General features: G+C 35.7%; 2 protein-coding genes across 7 annotated transcripts; both read right to left on the bottom strand.

The window, feature by feature from the left end:
* LOC117210895 (ionotropic receptor 25a-like) lies at window positions 1-6,547 on the bottom strand. 2 transcript variants are annotated; one of them, XM_033454320.1, is made up of 5 exons: window positions 5,773-6,547; window positions 3,312-3,664; window positions 1,927-2,465; window positions 1,192-1,521; window positions 1-978 (listed from the first exon to the last, which is right to left on the bottom strand). In XM_033454320.1, exons 2-5 carry the CDS (start codon window positions 3,594-3,596, stop codon window positions 702-704), a joined length of 1,431 nt encoding a protein of 476 aa, XP_033310211.1. In that variant the 5' UTR covers window positions 3,597-3,664; window positions 5,773-6,547; the 3' UTR covers window positions 1-701. The 2 variants fall into 2 exon arrangements, with proteins under 2 accessions (XP_033310211.1, XP_033310210.1); XM_033454319.1 differs by lacking the exon at window positions 5,773-6,547 and having other exon boundaries at window positions 3,312-3,800.
* Window positions 6,548-7,775: 1,228 nt separating this feature from the next.
* On the bottom strand, window positions 7,776-18,295 carry LOC117210912 (hrp65 protein-like). Of its 5 annotated transcripts, XR_004488174.1 has the most exons (11): window positions 17,975-18,293; window positions 17,255-17,473; window positions 16,762-17,063; window positions 16,210-16,502; window positions 15,931-16,121; window positions 15,537-15,618; window positions 15,318-15,337; window positions 9,988-10,829; window positions 9,186-9,241; window positions 8,956-9,046; window positions 7,776-7,953 (listed from the first exon to the last, which is right to left on the bottom strand). XR_004488174.1 is itself a non-coding variant. In XM_033454358.1 (8 exons), the coding sequence occupies exons 1-8, from the start codon at window positions 18,164-18,166 to the stop codon at window positions 13,584-13,586; spliced, it is 1,515 nt and encodes a 504-aa protein (XP_033310249.1). In that variant the 5' UTR covers window positions 18,167-18,295; the 3' UTR covers window positions 11,888-13,583. The 5 variants fall into 5 exon arrangements, 1 of the variants encoding a protein (XP_033310249.1); XR_004488173.1 differs by having other exon boundaries at window positions 9,186-10,829; XR_004488172.1 differs by lacking the exon at window positions 9,988-10,829.
* Window positions 18,296-20,163: the final 1,868 nt, after the last annotated feature.

Raw genomic sequence — 20,163 nt, 5'->3', positions numbered from 1 at the left:
TCGATTTTTCCTATCGACGCAGCTTGTCTCTTCGTTCCCTTTCGATAGTTTCTCGTCGAAATGCTCGATCGCCGATCGTCTCGCATTGCCGCGAACAGAGTAATCGTCGCGTACGACGTTGAGTCACCGCGAAAAATTTGCATGTCACGCGTCGCGTGCCGTCACCTCTCGTTATCTCGTAATTGACCAGTCGATCGTTAGTTTCCTCTCGTCACGTGTACATACATACTCACGTGTATCGTTGAAACTTTCATTTTAACGTGTTATCGATATCTTTGTGACTGGAAATCGTGACCACTTGCGACGCACCGTTCAACGAAATTGATTCTTTTCTTTTTTTTCTTTTTTTTTCTGGAAATCGTTCAAACGATCGATGGGAATGATTTGAATTTTAGTCAAGGATAAAGAAAAGAACAACGGGCAAAGTTAGTCGATCGATGTACATGTTAATCGAAAATATCGGAATTTACGTATGCCTCGGCTACGTTACAACGCGATACGCGAAACTGATGAACAAACAAAAGCGGCAAAAGGTAACAACCATTTTCCTCTGATTAACATTTACTTTTTTCGTTGCTCTGTTTGTTACATAGTTTGAAAAAATACTGCTGTGCATTCACGGAAGCGCGCACACACACGCGTACAGAACATCGTGAAAAACGTGCAAATACGCCATGTTATTGTCATTTCTCTGTTTTTATTTATTTTCTACGAGAAGTGAATCGCGTTGTCGCATAGAGGCCTACTTTTTTTATTCTTCTATTTAACTGATAGCAATACCAGCAATATTGAAGGCAGAGTATTAGAACAGCGAGCGATATACCGAGAAGGATTAGCAAGAATGTAACAGCCAAATTGTCGACGTCGAAGCCCGCGTTAAAATCCTTGTCAGCCGGGCAATTCGCTCTCGAAGGATTTTCGTCCCACCATTTCTTCTCCAGAGCGTTTAATCTCCGTTCAATTGCCAGCTTGGTAATCCTTTAATTAAACATTTATCGTTACGCACTAAATGGAGCTTCAAACGAACGAGCTAATGGCAGTCGTTTTCTTCCACTTCGAGATTATATCATGGCAATATCGTTAACCAGGAAACGCGTAGTTAAATTTTATGACTACCAGAGACTAGGATTTGATCGTTGCAATATCGTAGGAAACCGAGCAGAACAAGGAAACGAATCGATTTGGACTCACGCGTCATTGAGCTTCGTTCTCAAAGGAGAGTCCCTCTGTACCGCAAAAGCGAACGGTTTCTTGCCAAACTCTTGCCCGATCTGTCTGAAGTCGCAGTTCGTCAACGTCAGATATTTTACGGTTATAGCTTCCGCTATAAAGGCGAACTCGTAAGTGTGGTTTGCTTCCCGCACCATTTTCACCGCTTCTTCCACGCTCCGAACAAATCCCGTGTCCTTCATCGCAAGATACATCTTCGTGAACTTGTCCTCGAACGGATAATCCCACACGGCATAATCGGATCTGTTTGCTTCTGGTGTATTCTCGTCTAACGCCATACGTCTCCAGTTCCTATATATATGGCAATTTTCGTTTTACCATTGTGCAAGAATCGTTCGAATCGATGCTAACCCTGCTGCGTTACTCCGCTTGCATCTTTGCAACGCCAGATAATACTTGAAACTCGAACAAAATGCGAAAACAGCGTTGCATCGCTCGTTTCGATTCTACATGGAAGCGTTAAAAATCTTTGTTCGTCGAAACGAGAGCAAGATCGGAGTTTAAAAATTCGAGGATCGCGGCAGGGTTAAGCGTAACTAGTCTAGAAGCAAGAAGCTTTCTTCGCCGGGCCATAAGAAAGCAGTGACTATATGGTAAATGAATAATTAATTATCATCATGGGATGAATAATTTCAGTCCCGAAAGAGGATTCATTTTTTAAGTGGAAAATGGCACTAAAAGTCAAGAGCGTCTTACGTGTAGAACCATTCCTCCATCCTTGTCATTGCTAAGAAATATTTGAAAGCCGAGGAATTGGCCACAGTGGAATACCGAACTCGATACTGCTTTCTAAGGTCGTCCATTGACTCGATGTTTCTCTGCAACCGTTCTAGAGTTTCATAGGCCGCGAGATTGGCAGAGTAAGCGGCGACCATGACGAAGCCAAACAGCCACCAGGTCCCGGCCACTATTTTCCCTGATAAATTTTTGGGCATTTCTCCTCCTCCGTGGGGAGTGATTGACGTGAACGCGAACCAGAAACACTCCTTCAACGAGGAGAATCGATCGTCCGCCTCGTTCCGATACTTTGGCCGATTGTTCCGGTAGCTAAAGGGCGAGTACCTCTCCAGACTATATAATAGAAATATCGTGAAGAGGAAAGCGAACGCAAAACCTATCCAGACATCGATCTCCAAGATCATTAGGAACCTGAGGAACGGGACTTGCCTCCTTTTCTTCAGCATCATTATCGTGAAACCGCTTGGTCTTTGGTACGGAACAGCGAAGTCGACTACCTGGGTATCATACCATTATACCACTAACTTTTACCAACTTTTTATCATCGAGAAGTTCGATCATCGGTTACTGGTTAGCTTACTGGTAAAGCGATTGGAATTAAACAATTTTAAAAGCGAAGTAAAAGTAATAGAATAATAATTTCAAGATAACTGCTTATTCGACGCAATGTGGTTTTCTCAAACTTTGCCTCTCGCTTAAAACTTTTCAGAGATTCTCTCTCTCTCTCTCTCTCTCTCTTTTCGATCATACCGCATTCTTAAAGATCTCACACGAAGAAATTTCCACGTGCATTCCCCGAATCGCTTTTTAGTCGCTGCCAATATTCCGACGTAAACATTCGAACTGTAGTATCGTGGACGAGGGTGGACCTAGAGGTGTGTCGTGCGAATTGTAAACGAGCGATTGCCGAGCGTGTGCACGATGGGGCTTAAACAAAAGATATCAGTCAAAAGACAAAGGGTTGCTAAGAGACATAAACGAATTAACGGCAGTATGAGTCGAGAAGCCAGAGAGTGCGGATTGCGTTGTCGAGATAGCGTTGACGAGAGTTGTTGACTAATTACAATACGTTGTTACGATTAGTTCGTGTTAAATAACCATTGTTTTCTGTTCAATTCATTTGTCATTAATAAACTAATTATTATTATATTTACGATACTACAGAACGATTTTGAAACGCTCATCATCCACGAGGAATTCCCATTCCGCCATCGCCATATAAAATAGATATATCAAATATGCGTCTATGTATCAATTGATCGTTCCGGGCGTTTCGTTCGTCGCTCAGGGCACGAAAAGAAATTTGATATTCTTTTTACGACGCAGTAAGGATCGATAAATACCTGAGCCCTGCTGGATGTGATCCATATGGGTCCGACAGCGATGTCCGACATATTGCTTGTTAACTCGTAGATCATACCGTTCCAAAGCCCAGTCTTCGGATCCAAATCCCCGTATTTTTCGTCGAAAGACTTTCTGATCGTGTAATCGAAACCCGCCAACGATCCAATGTCGTTCAGAAGATCGATGCAATATCCGTAAAAAGTGCCACTGGTATTATTGTACATGACATACGGTGGAGCGATTCCCGTTACCGCTCGATAGATCGGTCTGCTTCCGATGGTCATTTCTTACTTTTATCTACTTTTCTCTTGGCTTGGTTGCAGTTTTATGGCCGCGAGATACAGGCACCTATCTAATTTTGCAGAAAGATCGAGCGATGTTCACCCCTTTCGTTGTATAACCTCGTGAAAATCTTACGCTCTATCGCGGTTATATTCGGCTATCTGTTAGCGAAACGTTGCTTTCGATCGTAGAATAAAAGGTATTTTATAAGATGCTGAGGGAAAGAGCAGTTGAGAGATCGATGGACTCACGGTAGAATAGAATTTTCAGTGTAAAATCTATCGAATTCCTCTCATATTCAAATTTTCGCGTCTTTCAAACAGGCAAACAAACGTAGTAAAGGAAAGTGTAAGAGCTTAAAGGCTAGTAGTAGTAACTGGTCGCATATCCGGCACGTCTGACCAGTCGCCAACTTGTTCTACTTACACGCGACTACTGACACGCTTTCTCCGAAATAATCAACAGGCTAAATAAAGGATAGTCGATAGTACGGTAAGCACGGACACGTATCTGATACGATCTCTGTCTATAATTGGAATTGTTACATTCAATTTGCAAAGCACGCCAGAGTATTAACAACGAAAACGCAAATGACAAAGTTCGGAGAAGTGGATTCGAGTGTCCGTTTCCGGGTCGAAACCGAGGCTTCCGTAAATTTGTTCGTGTCGTCGAGACGTCTTAGATTGTCAAATCCCTGTACTTAAGGCGCTATTAATCTTCGTAGCTCGGAAACCTGACACTGTACACGTACTCTGATCGCAATCGTGGACGACGAGCGACATCATAAATTTCGTGGTTAAAGCCGGTGTGCCGCGGTTTCGAGTAATTAATGCAACCGGTGATGGACGCGCGGATAAATCTGTCCTTGGTAAGCTTTCGCCTTAGCCTTTTCGAAAAGTCTAGCCAAATATTTATACACCCTTAAATCCGTACGAATCGAAATTGAACAATTCGGAACGAGAATTAATTGCGTTTATATTCGTCGCAATTATATTACTTAATTATAGGTAACTATTTACAACCCTTGGAGATCGAATCAGCGATCACACGTGTAATTTCGTAGTTGGATAATTCAAGGTGTTTCGCGTAATAACGGGAATAGAAACACGTGACAGAACGATGTACGATATCTTAATAATTAATTATATACAGAGCTCGTTCACGTTTCTCAGTTTTAATAAAAAAAAAAAAAAAAAAATAGAAAAAACGAAAAACATCGAAAAGTATTTACTGGTGTTAATTCGATGGCCAGGAATCGTATAGATGGAAACAGAATATAACAAACGTTGGAATTCAGGGAAATTGGAACGTATCTCTGAGCGATCGGTCGAGTGGTAAATCTCGAGAGAAATAAGGGTGGCAAGAGTCGCGTACCGTGCGATATAATTACGAATCTCATCGAGCCGCAAGCCAGATGACGATATCTATGGATCGGTTATTAATTCGTCGGCAACCTTTTGGCAGAACCGATATCGAAATCGTGAATTTATTGCCGGTGGCAGCGTGCTACAACAAAGGCAGGCCAATTCGGCTTTGCCAGGAGAATTAACGACGTAAATTTATCGTCGTTGCAGCCGCGGTTAGATTCGCTTTCACTCCCCCCCTACCCCTGCTCCCTTTTTTTTTACCGCTCCGAAATATCGTCATATTTGCGCGCGGTCCACGTTCCCGCGATTAATAACCCGAAAAACCACCGCGGCCCTCGAAAATTGGATTATGAATTTCCATCCCTGGGAAAGGAGAAAAGCTGGAAAAAGGCAAGGGAGGCCGATAGAAGAGCGCGGCGGTATAACGAGGACGAAACGAAAAAGCGTGGAGAACGCGATCGCCAAGCGAACTTTAATTGCCGCGAGTCACTGAATCCCGATAAAATAAACGAAAAAACGCGACGCGGTCGAAAAAGACCGGATCGTTTGATGCAATTCGTGGGAAATTAGCACCGATATCGTCGCTACATTAAATCAGAAACTGTACTGGACCCCCTCTCTCTCTCTCTCTCTCTCTCTCTCTCTCTCGTATTTCTTTCGATCACGTTGGAAAATTGCAAAATTTCGATACGTTTTTAACGTTCTCCGTTTCATGCCTCGCGTTTCGTGATAATTCTATAATTAGAAAGGCGATCGTTCGATTGGAGTACATTAACGCGTTTAATCCCTGAACGACGACAATAGATCGTACCCGCAAATTTTGGGAATCCTTGTGGAAAGCCGCTGCGTTGGTCGGAAACTTGCCAATGGCTGTAGGAAGTTATTGGCTCCAAACGGTGACTGTAAATCTTCCAGAAGGCTGATTCTCGGCTTCGTTTACGTTTCTATACTACGTAGCTAGTTGCCGCGGCAATGGCACACTGAAAGCTTGCCCACTGCTTTTCCACCGTCTCTTTTCCCTCTCCTCTCTTTCGGCCTGTCCCTCGACTTTTCCCTCTCTGTCTCGCCCGCTCTTTCTTTTCTTCTTCCCCCCCCCTTTTTTTTTTTTACACAAAGTATTTCTTTTCTAACAATGCCGAGCACTATAGTTAGGCGCCGTATTGTAAAATCACCGGCGAGCTTTTTCCACGTATTCGCACGCAAATTGGAGCACCTTGACATGCACACACATAGATACGTTTGTTGCTTCCCATTCTTCGATTTTTCCGACGTACGATATTGTCTCCGTGGCTGTGCGTCTGTTCGGATCTAGTTGCACAGGGGAGAGACAAGGGGAGAGAAAGAGAGCGAGAAATCGAAGGAAAGAGGCAGACACGGACGAGAATGGAGTCCTTGACGAAATACCCTCGCCTTTCTATCTTCCAGTCGTCGAATGAATCCTCATTATCAAATGACGTTACTTTCGGGAAAGAGAAAGGGAACGACGTTGAGAACTAGTAATTAGAATCTTCTTAGTAGAGTCACATTTGGTCTTTACGAGCTTCTCGGTATCTTGTATGTCTCTCTCTCTCCATTTATTTATCTATCTATCTCTTCTTTTTCTTTAATTAACGAGAAACGATTCCTCCGTTGTTTTAAGACTCTCCTTAATCGCTCCGCTGAAACTTTCCAGTTGTATTTTCACGAAAATTTAAAATACACAGCCTGGCGAAAATGTTTAGAACTTGTAAATACTTTGTATCTATATATTACGTGTATCGCGCAATTTCAATATATTTTGTATAACATAAGGGGCATATAACTATTAATTTAATTAATATAATATGTATACGTAGGACATATAATACTCTATGGTAAATATCAAAATACTTTCGTAAGCCAATGTATATCGAAACGGGGAGTTTTAATTGTTTATTTTTAATTAGCCGGAAATTAACTTCGCAGATTCGATATACGTAACATTCATTTCGTCGCATATTAACATATTCCAGTGGAATTTTCATTCGGTTAATTCCATGATAACGGCCAATGAGATGCGAATTTTCGATAAATAATTCTTTATGACGACAGCGATAGAGAGAAGTATAATCAGGATACGAGTTTCATCGACAAAATTCACATATTTTCTATGAATATATATCCCGATCGGTGACACTTTGGACATACCGCTGTCACTCTAATTGAAATCGCTATATTAACTGGACAGCCGCTGGTCCCGATGCAATTCTTTTGCTTTCGCGAGTATTCGACCATCGTTTATTCAACATTTCGGAATGGACGGGACGCGTAATTCTTTTAAACGAGAACCCTTTGGCCGACCAATTCTGCAAATTTCGTGCAAAGTGCCATAGCAAAAAGTGACTCGTCACGCCGCCGTACGACGAAAGTCAAGGAAAAGGGCCAAACGAAGCGTGTCGATTTTTCCACACATGGTATATGCATACCGACCAGATTTTTCTCAAATATCCGACTGCGAATGTAGGCGAATATGCTGTGGCGTCCCATTAAAAACATAGAAATTAACATTCAAGAATGATATTCGTAATAAACGTAACGAAATTGAATCTAACGCCAGTCTAAGATCTGAATAATATTATATCGTACTTCTCATCAAATATAACAATGTTTTACAATACAAATTAAAACCAAGTAAAATAGCTATTTTACAGAATGTTTTCTATTTTCTATTTTCTAAAATCTATTTTCCTTTTTTTTTATTTTTAAATAGGCAAGAGACTACAAGTTTTACTACGTGCGTCTGAGGACGAGGGAGTCTTTTTTGTGTGAAATGGTGCATTAATTTTACAACATTAATGCAGTTTTTGAAGAGACTATATTAAAAGTCATACAATCTGGCGAACATGAAAAATTGTAATCGAAATAACCATCACTGCTGTGCTCTTCACCATCGCTCGTTCAATCGCCTCCGGAAAATGAAGCGTCCATCATGGTGTCAATAAAGGAAACGACTTTTAACGCATAGATTTTCCTCCTATGAAAGAAAAAATATTTTGTTAATGCTATGTGTAGATGTTAACATTTCAACTGAAATGTTCAGAGCAATACGCTCAGAACACGTTGGGTCAATCATTGAAATCTCTCTTCAATTATTTGTCATCATAGAAAGGAATTTTACTAAAAAAACGTAATCTCGATTTAATACCACGTTGAATGCCACGAGCGTCACCGGTGACCTCAGTGAGATAAATTCACTACTGATGATTATACACCGTAACATATCTCTTGTAGGTAATATTTCAACGTTATATGTGTCACGTCCGGCGACCCTCTACCTAGGCCAGGCCATACACCGCGGGCCAGACGGGAACCAAATAATCCTTGCTGCGTACCCTCGATAGTCTTAAAGACCCGTCATAAAACCAGTAATTTGCTAGCTAAGGTCCCTCAGACAGAACAAATATCTTTTTTCTCAATCACTTTCTAAAAAGTATTGTCTACTACGACTCGACAAGGGAAAGTTAGTTTTTCTCGCGTACGATGCTTCCTACTAGCAACTTTCTCTCGAGGACGGCTAAGACCTTCCTAGTCCACCAACCTTCGTTTATCCAATCAGAAGCAACGTATACCGCCCTCGCTTTCCTGGCCAAAATGTCACGAACAAATCCGATGGTCCCGTGCGCTAGACACACCCATCGCTAGCTTTCCCCCGACACAGCATCGGCACTGTAACTTACTTCTTCTACACCGCTGGAAAAGTCAACGTCTAAGTGTAACTCACATCAACTATCCAAGTCGGTTCTCGGGATTACCGAACATTCACTTGCTCTATTAAGTATCCTCTGATGCTACGTCCACTAACATACTAAATTCAACTCCAAGAGCCTTGCTCTATTGTGCGTCTCCTCGCGATTGGTCGAAAATACAATATGTATCGCATAATAAATAATTCATCGTGACGGCGCGAGCAATCCCTAAAACTAGAGTGGCATTCAACGTGTTAACATAGAAAAATAAGGAGAAAACTGAAACAAACCTTATGATCTTAAACTTCTTTTACACGCATATCTTTCGTTTGTATGTCGAATGCTACTAACGGATGCGTACTAACAGATGCAATGAAAAATCTGCAAATAGAAATTATATATAATCTGAAGTCTTAAATTTTGTATAATCGATACATTGAGATTAATATTTCATCGTTATATTTTATATGATTTCTTGCTTGATTTTTAAGGATACGTAATGATTTTTGTGCAAATTTACTTTCCGTTTTTCAATACGTTTTATTCATTTCCTCAGCCAGGAACTGCTATAAGCGCCTGTAAACATAAAAAGTAATGTAAATATATTACATAGAAACAATGCATCGAGTTTTAACATAGAACGTAACAAATTAATGCACTTTATACATAGATTACATGTGAGTCAAATGAAATCAATAATGTGATTGTTATTAAAAATTCCTTCAGAATCTTAAAGTTCAAGAGTATATCTTGTTAGGTATAAATAGCATATTTTACGTAAGTATAATTTCAGTTATCAGCCTAGATTTCAATAACGAACCCAGACAACCTTTGCTAAAGTTGGTATACGAGCATATTTTGGTTGTCAGAGGTAAAAACACTGTCTAGGCTGGTCAAATTCCTCGTATTAATTAAGTTCCTACAGAATAATTATGTAACAGATTTTCGTTAGGATTATATCGGTTGAAAATGAAGTCAGTCATATATTGGGAGCATATAATTAACAAAATAAACCACTTTGTATTATAATTTCCTATTTGTTTTCTAACTTTGAAGTCTAACGATGAATCCAACTTCGCTGGCAATTATTAGAAATTATTAATTCTTTTAAAAATATAGAGTCGCTTAATGGCTGGAATATAATTTCTATATTCAATATCGTATAAATAAAGATTAATATGTTTACATATATGAAACGTCTGCGCTTTAAACATCCGACTAATGACAAAATATGGATTAAAATGATATATATTTACATAAATATCCCACCCGAAGATTAAGACAGAATTATGCATAATAACACTTTGACAAAATCTACTCACCTCGTACCAGTAGTTTCAAGTACGCAAGCCTATCTTGTAATTGCAGACTCTCTTCTGTCAGAAATATAGATACATCGTAGACTTTACAATGTATCTCTCGTTTGATGATCGTCTGAAACGCGTGCCCTGATCTACGCTGCGAGCGTCGACATTGAGGCTCTGCTCCATTTGGAGCAGAAAAGAATTTCATTCATTCTCTGAAAAAGAATTCCTTTCGCTGGGCGATTCCACGCGCTCGAGTTTACACATCCATATTCTCTATTTCGTCACAACTTAGAAGCGGGACAAACGACGTTTTGTCGCGAGCGTACGAATTATAATTAATATTTAATAAAAACACGTAATGTCTGTGTAGTAAGAGATAGCGATGATACAGCGGGGACTGTACTGTAATCGATGAGTCGCCGTTACAAATCGCATAAACCGCGTGATAAGAGAAGACGAGATCGGTTATCATCGACATCAAGTTCGAGCTCCGCTGACAAACGTAAAGACGTATGTACGATTAAAGCGGCTCCAAGTGCTTAAACAGCTAGTGGAGAGATCGCCGTCCATTATCGTAATCGCTCTCGCCCTTCATCCTCGGAGACGAACACATAATCTCCGTGTTTGATCCGGCAGAGGTATAAATGCAGAGGTGAAGATATGGTTAACAGGACAAAATAGGAGCAAGGAAGATACGTACAGATATGTACTGTTCTCTATCGCTCACCGTTATCCGTTCCTATTATTTATATATGCGATTCTTGCAGCCAATACACGTGCTTATCTTTGATTATACCGGGTCTGTCAGAAGTAAGCGATCAGATTCGCATTCCTTTGCCTGGTCATTTTTCTCATCTCTGCGAATACACTCGAAGGAACGAAATACCCATTAGTATACCTGCCAATAGCCAAAGTATTGGTTCAAGTAACGAGTGAGCCAGCGACAGGATATAGTCGGAAATTTATAGTCAGAATTCAAAGCATCGTATCGCGTACACGCAGTATCGTCTAACGATTAGTACATGAATGTTCTCTGTTCAGTGCTCTCAATTCGGGAAGATAATCCGTAGATTGTGTGTTGTTTAATTGTTTAGATATAGCAATAAAAAATTATTACAGTCGAAGAGTACCGCCCTCGAATCACGATAACGTAATGTTAAAGGGTCGAGCGGCCACAAAGAGTACAATGGTGTTCGGAACAGTATTAATGGGTCGAGTGACCAAAAGAATATATAAGGTGTTCAAGGCCAGCACAATGGAGCTGTACCGAAAATTGTTCACAAGGACCATAACGATGCTACACCAGAAATAGTTCACGATAGTTAGCAACGGCTAAATTAATAACCCAGCCGCCGGGTGATTAACAAGTAATTAGGCGAGTAACAACGCAACGAAATTACGTCCAGCTAGCAATGTTTACAAAGTAACGATTATTATAATAGGAGAATATAATAATAATAAATGAACTGAAAAGCGATTGGAAATTTTTCAATCACAATTTATATAATATTTATATTGTAGGATTAAGATCAGATAGAGAGACAAAATATGGTTAAAGAATAATGCAAGTCATTTAAAATAGATTTTATGAAAATATATTTTTCTGTCTCATATTATATCTTTAATTAAACAAAATTTTCCGAAGAAAAGGCAAATATTATGGTTCATATAAAAAGTGAATAGAAAAAATACAAAATATTTTCATAATAAAAATTTGTACTATAAGCTCACATTATTAAAAGATTTATGTTGAAGATTTCCTGAAAGAAATGCGGCGATATTTAAAAATAATAGATTTTTCATAAAAACAGAATAGAGAGTTCCTTTATATTACATTCACCATGATTTTTAAATTCTCTCCAAGCAAATATACTTTTCATTATGCTTAATTGTCTATAACTTTTGCCTATAACTATAAAACGTCAATATGAGAATGTCAATTTACCGCCAAAACGATTGGCAAGTAAATATGTTGCAAGCATTTTCATATAACAAAGTTTACTATCTTTTAATGATTAACGTCTATCTCAAATGAATTCTCAAACGATTATAAAGAGAAAATTCATTTGAAAAGAGATATATTTTATGACACTATTTAAGACAAAAAATAATACTGTCATTACTTTCTAATTTAATTATAATGTCCCTATTCTTTTAGGAAATTCACAACTCACATTTAAGTTCGAGAAATTTAACAGATATACCAATGTCAAAATACTTTCGCTTAATTCACCTATAAGTAGTACGATTGCGTGTAGTACGATTGCATGTATACATGTACAAATAGAGATAATGTACAAGGTAAAACAAACAATCTTTGATACAGACACATATATACGTCTGTGCAATTTTATTTCTCCTTAAAAAGGTAAGTTACCAAATGACTTTGATATTGGCATCAGTCAATATTAAACGCACTTCTCGCTTATAAGCTAATTTCATATTTTTTTATAATCATAAAGAACAAAACTAAAGATACGATCAGAGTATATACCTTCACTTTGGAAATCTATCGAATCAAATGAAATGACAAACTATGAATGGTATATAGTATATACTATGACAATACAGTAGCAATAAAAGTTAATATACATTATTTGTAATATTTACATATTGTTTCATGAAGTAAAATCCTATGAGATTATACATTACTATGAATATGTAGCATAGCAAAAATTTATGAAATAACACTGTTCTACTATTGACAACTTAGCGTTCATTTTTCCACTATATTACTGGAAACTCAAGTTGTTCCTTTACCGTTAAAAATGATATGATTGTGTTGCTAATCAATGCTTTTAACAGTATTTTGATTTCTTTTTTACAATTCAGTCAAAAAAATATCTAACAAAATCTTCGCAACTTGACAATACATACGACAAATTGGTATTTTTTTAAATTTATGTTCGCAAAAGAATAACTACACTTCATAATATGTTACAATTGTATAATATATATAATACATTACATATCCATAATTAATCTACACTTCATCGGTTTCAAAAAATGGAAAAATTTGTCAAAAATTCATAGAACATTGTATTAAGATTTTTTTAAATTTGAGAAATGGGTGAAGTTAGAGCGCTAAAAATGACTGTACGTTATATAAGGCAGACCGATCTAACGTAATGTAACATTTCTAAAACAGAGATTTCGACTGTTTTCTCATCATCGATAAGATATTTTAGATTTGCTTATTGAAGTAATATTGAGAAACTATCTCGGCCCAGAGAATTCCAACCCTTTGAAACAATGTGGAGTGATTCAACCAAAGTAATAAGGAACGTAGATTCTATAATTTGGACGATCGTCCCGAAGACAACAATCTATACTAAGCTTTTATTGCTGCTAGCATTTCCAATAAAACGGACATAGATTTTACATTTGAAGACAAAATAATAAGAAGAAATTAAAGAAAAAATTTTGTAAAGATGTAATGCTACTATTTTTATCCCAAAACATTATACTATAATGTTTTGATATGATATAGAATGTAAGAAAGATGATCGGTCGCAAACGTTGTTGGAAAAAATGAGCGAAGACTGCCAATGCAAACTATCGATTCTTCTCAATCGATTAAAGAAACAGAAGTTATTTTAATTCTGCAATTTTTAATAGCGTCTCCTTTTATTAGGATAATCATTCTGACGATTACGATCATTTCCACCTTGCCAACGTCCACCAGCACTATTTCCACGACCACTACCCCTATTACCACCCATATTGACCCTCGTATTCCTCAAATCCATTTGACTACGATCATCATTGTAAACCCTACGACTACCACGATCCATATTATTATAAGCATTCATAAATGTCTTTGGATCCTAATCATCATTATAGAGAAAAATGAATTTAATCATTACGTGTAGAGTAAAAGCACAATAATATTTTAAGGTCAATGCAATCGAAAGTTATGTGCCGACAATATCACCGAAATGCCAATGATTTTCATTTAATACGGTGAATAACGGTGTTTTGTAAATTTTGGATGTACCATAAATACATTTCACGGTTCAGGGCGCCCATCCATGTTTGTCAGCAGCACAGGTCATCGTCAATTTTCGTCAAATCACATAGAAAAGAAAGGGGAAAACACAATGTTAGATGTTGTTTGCAGATGGAGAATGCTTGAATGCTTGTAAACTAAAAAAATCGATTCTATTTTATATAACCTACGGATAAAAATTAGGATGTTCAGAAATTAGTCACGTACGATGTAGATGGAAATAAACGATCGCTGCTTAAACGTACTGAACTTGCAATACAATCAAAAACTAAAAATTTTAAGCATAGAGAGAAGAATTCGTCCAATAAAACCTTAACCTATCTATGCAACTTGTATGTTGCATTATCTACATAGAATTAATAAAAATTCCCTAACATTTCTTCAAAATTTTATATATTTATTGCTTTCAAATATCCACGGTTAATTCCATAACATTGAATATTAATAAGTGTTCTACCATGATGAAATCTTCCAATGAGCGATAGATGCATTAAAATATTTTTATTAGCATAGAATAAAACTTTTAGAGAAGCCGCGCCAAGTTTGAGAAAAATAAAAAATGTGACATATTTCAATAGTTGTTTGTTATAGATAATAGGAAACATGTCACTTGCATTCGTAATTAAAGCGAGGAGACTAACAGAAATTGCACTATATATTATTATATAAATATAGATAAAAGGTTTCAAACATAACGTGTGATATGTTTTTCTTATTAGGTAAATTAATTACTTATTTTACGTTGTAAGAAAATTAAGTAAAATTCAATAAAATTGATTTCAGTATCCATTGATACACCTCTACAGACCAATTAATTGATATTATTAGTGTGAGATATACATTTGATATTAAACTGATTTCGTTGCAGACATTAGAATCCTGTTACATTGGAAAGCATGCTTCATGAGAATACTCTTAAAGTCCTTTCATTTATGTTTTTTGCAAAAGTGTTCACTAATAATACTTTTTTACCGTGCAAGAACATAGTTCAATTTTTTTCAACAAAAAATTCCCGTATATAGATATAATAATGTTTCATAGTATCACCAAATGGAAATGCACATAAATGAAATATCAAAGAAATACTTTAAGAAAAAACAAATATTTTGTGAAAAATATATACAGGATGTTTCCAAGATCGTAAAATTGAGTAGACGCGTAGTTAAAAAATATTCAAACTCGATTTTCTCGAAAACGGAGCTGTGTGTGTACAAATTTTATTGTATATTTCCGACTTACTTTTACGTTAGGAATCACTTTCTTTCCAGTTGTATCACGAATTCGGAAATACTCTGTATATATATATATATAATGATAATTTAATGGGATACATTACCACTGGCATGTTGCTTCCACCTATAATAAAGTAAAATTTACAATTAAAAATATTTTAAAAATTATGGTGTAGAAATTTTATATGTAATAAAAACATACACATTTCATAAACATTTTCTATTTCAAAAAGAACTAATTCAATTCAAATATATTAATAAATAAATATGCGTTAGGTTGGAAAAACAGTAAAATTTATAAAAAACGACATTTTCAGACTTACCATCAGGTTGTCCAAATCCATCGCAGTCGTTACTAATGGGATCATAACTTTTTCCTACTCCACCTCCTCTCATTGCTTGTCCCTTAAATAAAAAAGGAACATAACTTTAAACACTAGTAAGAAACATGAATATTCTAACATTTCATATTCCGAAAAACATCATAAGTAGTACATAATACGCCCCCATTATGCCTCTATGATAGTAATAATAAATGTTAATAATAAATAGAAAATAAATACATTGTGAAATACATAAGAAATAATAGTCTTACGATGTAATCTGTGCACATATTTTTCAAATAATTTTTTAATACGAAAATGTAAAAATTTCATTTGTTATAAAAATTTTTTGTGATCTTGAAATTTGTTTTTGTTGCAAGTATGAAGTAATCACCTGCAAAAATAAATTATTTTCCTGTTGACGCCTATGCAGCTCCTCTTCTTGTCTTCTAATAGCCATTGCCATTTCCTCTTGCTGTCGCCTTCGTAATTCTTCCTCGCGTGTTCTTTGTTCTTCAGCTTGTCTTTCTTTCATTTCCCATTCTCTTTTTTGCCTCTCACGATCAGCCTCACGCATACGCAATTCTATAATCAATCAAAACCAATTTATGAGGACACATTGCTTATGTTATATGTGTCAAAACAATATCTTTTAATGCTTTTAAATACCTACCTTCTCTTAAGCGTTTAGTTTCAAACTCGCATCGTTCAAACTCCATTTGAGCTTCCAATTTTTCTTCCTCGATTGCCATTTCTCTTTCTATTGCTTCTATTTTTTGTTTACGTAATTCATAAAGTTGTTTCCATCTTGTTCCATACTCATATTCAAAACTTCCTACTTCTGCAAATCTTGGACCAATTTCACGAGCTTTAAAAAATTCAGTAGTTCGAGGTAAAGATTTGTCTGGATAACCATCTATATCACCTTGTTGTTCAAATAACTCAACAATCACAGGTAATGGGGACCTATAATATAAATACCTCATGTAAATCTTCAAGAGGTTCCTTTATCTTATCTAATATAATTATGTTTAAAATAAGATTTTGTGTTCCAATTTTCAGCACACAATACAAACATCTGTCGTATCATGCTTCCTTTGGGAACTATTTTTCTTTCCCCCAATATGATTAATACTTAGGCACTTGTTGATAAGGAAAATACATCAAACAAGCGTGGCGTTGGGCTAACAGACTTTTGGAATTTTTACTTATATTGGAAACATACGCTGTTAGACGGTAGCATCCTTCTGTGCATTTCCGCAAAGCAAGTTGGGCTGAATTCTTCTTGCAAAATTCTATAATTCCTTCCCCACTGGACTTCCCCTTTTTATCTACTAGAACTATAGCACGTTCGACTTCACCAAAGACACTGAATGCTTTTTCAAGCAATTCATTTGAAATCCAAGGTGTAAGATTCTTAACTTTAATTGTTGAATCAAGAGGAGCAAATCGAACTTTAAGTGCACGTCCCTTAACCATTTTGCGATCTAATTCATGTTTTGCTTTCTCAGCATTTACCCTGTAATCCTATAAAGAATAACGATTATGTTGCAGTTTAACAATGTATATATGTATATAAATATGTATATAATATATGCATCATCATAAACCAAGCAGCCGAACATTATTATCATTTTTTATCAAACGGTAATTAATTTAATCATTTTGTTTATGTAAGAATATTATAAAAGGAAAAAAACAAAACTTATTGAACTTACCATTTTAACAAATGAAAAGTTTTTCTCTTTATTTAGAAAAAGTTCAGATGTTTCACCATATTGTTGAAACATCTGTTGGATCTCCTCTTCTGTAACGTCATTTGTCAAGTTTCCAATATACAGACGATTACGACCACTGAATTTTTTTTCTGTAGTTTCTTGAGGTGGCAAATCATGCGTAGGTCCACTAATACTCATAATTCGCTCCATTAAGCGATCCTAACCATAAAAATAAGAGCAATATTAATTATCTCTAATATATAGAAATTTTGGTAAAGAAAAGCAACATTCATTGGTAGTAAATATTGCTCACTCATAGTAATAGAATTATTAACGCAAAATTTGAGATGTACCGATCTGAGAAATATTAACATAATCACTCAAGTACTTCTATATTTTATTTAAATTATATTTGCCATAGTAAAATATGCAGTAATATAGTAATGTATAGTAATGTAATAATATATGAAATATAATCAATTATGTGTACTGAATCACAAAAAAAATTAACTTTGCCTTAGTCACAACACTACAATAAATTAAAGTATGTAATACAAACAGAGATTATAGTTATAAATAATAGTGTTTAATAAATTAAAAAACTAGCAGTTTACAACCAGTCATAGTATGTATTACGCATCAGTTTATAGCAAATATGGCGATAGAAACAAAAAATATATTCTTTAAATATATATAAAAAGAAATATATATAATTCTTACGGGTCCATCGCTATATCTGTTTCCTCCGCTCATTCCGCCACCGCGTCCACCAGAAAAACGTGCTCCTCCTCTCCGACCACGCGGACTGCGATTATCGCCTGAAGGATTCCGTTCCCGTGGATTTTCATTACTATTTTCTGTACAAGTATTCTGAGGTTCTTGTATTACTTTAGGTATTTCAGTTTCTGCCATCGCTCAGATGTTTCAAGCAGTAATTATTAAGAACAAACTCAGTCGTGAAACAGTTAGACTCACTTTCCGGCTAAATAAATCGTTCACTATGGCGTCACGAAACGGAGTGGTAAGATGGCGATCCACCAGCGGCAGCCAGAGGGCAGAGGAGCAATTCCCCTATGTAGCTCCATTCTCGGTGCATTATGGGTACATTTCTCTAAGAACATGATTGGTTATTTCATTAATAGGAATTACATTTGATTGGTTAATTCAGATAGATAAAACATTTAATGGATGTATGATAGATGAGATTAACCGGAAGTGATATTTTAACTCTAGCTGTTACATAGAGATATAAAGATAGAGTGCGTGAGCGAGTTGAAAAAGCGATATAGGAATAGAAAGAGAACGCTGCATTTATACGATAAATGAATATGGATTATGCTTTGCTATGTGCTGTCACAGATTTGTAACTCCATGCCATGGATATGAGAATATTTCTATGTTCATGATTCATGCACGCTCCCGTAGCGTTAATTTGAAGAATATTACGTACCACGATCATATAAACAGATTTGGACCACGGTTATATAAAATTTATGTGAACATGTCTCATCTTGTTAGAGATGAGTAAAGAAATCGCCGATGAATATAGGTGAAAGTGAGGCGAAAAGTTCGCACCATAAACTACCACATCTACTTATTTATTTGCACATTTATTTATTTATAAATTATTAATTTTTATTTCGATGCGTTTTTAGTTCATTATTATAAATCTACATACTTTTATTTTCTATTTTTTTTTAATATCTTAAAACAGTATTAATAAGGAATAAAATCCAAACAGTATTACAAGACAACCAAATAGTACGATATTATAGTATAGTATATTAGTATTATAGCTATGTTCACGCATATATACATATATATATATGTGTGTGTGTGTGTATATATATACATATATATACTATTACGTAAACTATATCTACGCTTATGTATGTATAAGGTTAGAATAACTACACGAAGGAATACGATATACTATAGGGAAAGGTATTCTAAATAGAATAATGCTTCGTGCCAAAAAACTTCCTTGTAATAGACTTAAAGTCTGATATACAATAATTATGATTATTATTATATCTTCTGCGAATGAAAAATACATATTCCTTTCAGAAAAACATTCATACAATTCCAGTTTTGCGTACAAAAGTTTATATTCTTCTTAGTATCCAGTTAATGATATTAAAATTATTAATTTTTGATAGATACTTCATTTACTGCAGCATTCATTTAAAACAACATTTATTATTAAGAAAATATTTTAATATTCCTATAATAATAAATTCTTTATATAAAACTTTTGGTTTATATTTCCTTACTAATATGTTACTGTATTAGAGTTTATTATTAAATTTTTAAATTAATAAATTATTAAATTTAAAAATAACTTTTTATTATTCTTAATTTAAGGATACGTAGCATTTCGTTTTAAAACTTTTATTTTCTGGGTTTATTATTATTGTTTCAATAATAAAGAAATCTGAATAAAAAAGTATCTAGTAATTTTTTAAATTTTCAAAATAAACCGCAACTTTTTGCGCATGCGCAAAGCGAGACCTTTCCTCCATGTTGATCTTTTTCAACTCAACTGACACAATATAAAATATGACCCTGATCCGTGGTTTCCCATGTTTTCAGTTTTCAATATGTATACGTGTGAGTGTCTAGAGCTCACACTTATTTAGTATTTATTTATTTAGTATTTAGAGCTGTTATATGACCTTTCCTTGGTTTTATTTTACTTTAGAGTCCCAAAAGGTTAAAGGCGTGAAATCCGCTGGTTCAAAAGTTATGACTATGTAAAACCCGAGAATTTCGAATCGCCGGCCATCGACTTTCCAAACATTTAGTCATTCATTCATAAAATAACGGCTCGGTCTGTCATAATGTTGTCACGAAAATGGTTACCACCAATAAACAATTATAACTCAAATTTGAATATTAGTTAAACAATT

This window comes from Bombus bifarius, unplaced genomic scaffold (assembly GCF_011952205.1).
Source record: "Bombus bifarius isolate JDL3187 unplaced genomic scaffold, Bbif_JDL3187 scf7180000008213, whole genome shotgun sequence".
In the NCBI taxonomy this organism is placed as follows: domain Eukaryota; kingdom Metazoa; phylum Arthropoda; class Insecta; order Hymenoptera; family Apidae; genus Bombus; species Bombus bifarius.
This window is presented reverse-complemented; position numbering and strand designations above follow the sequence as displayed.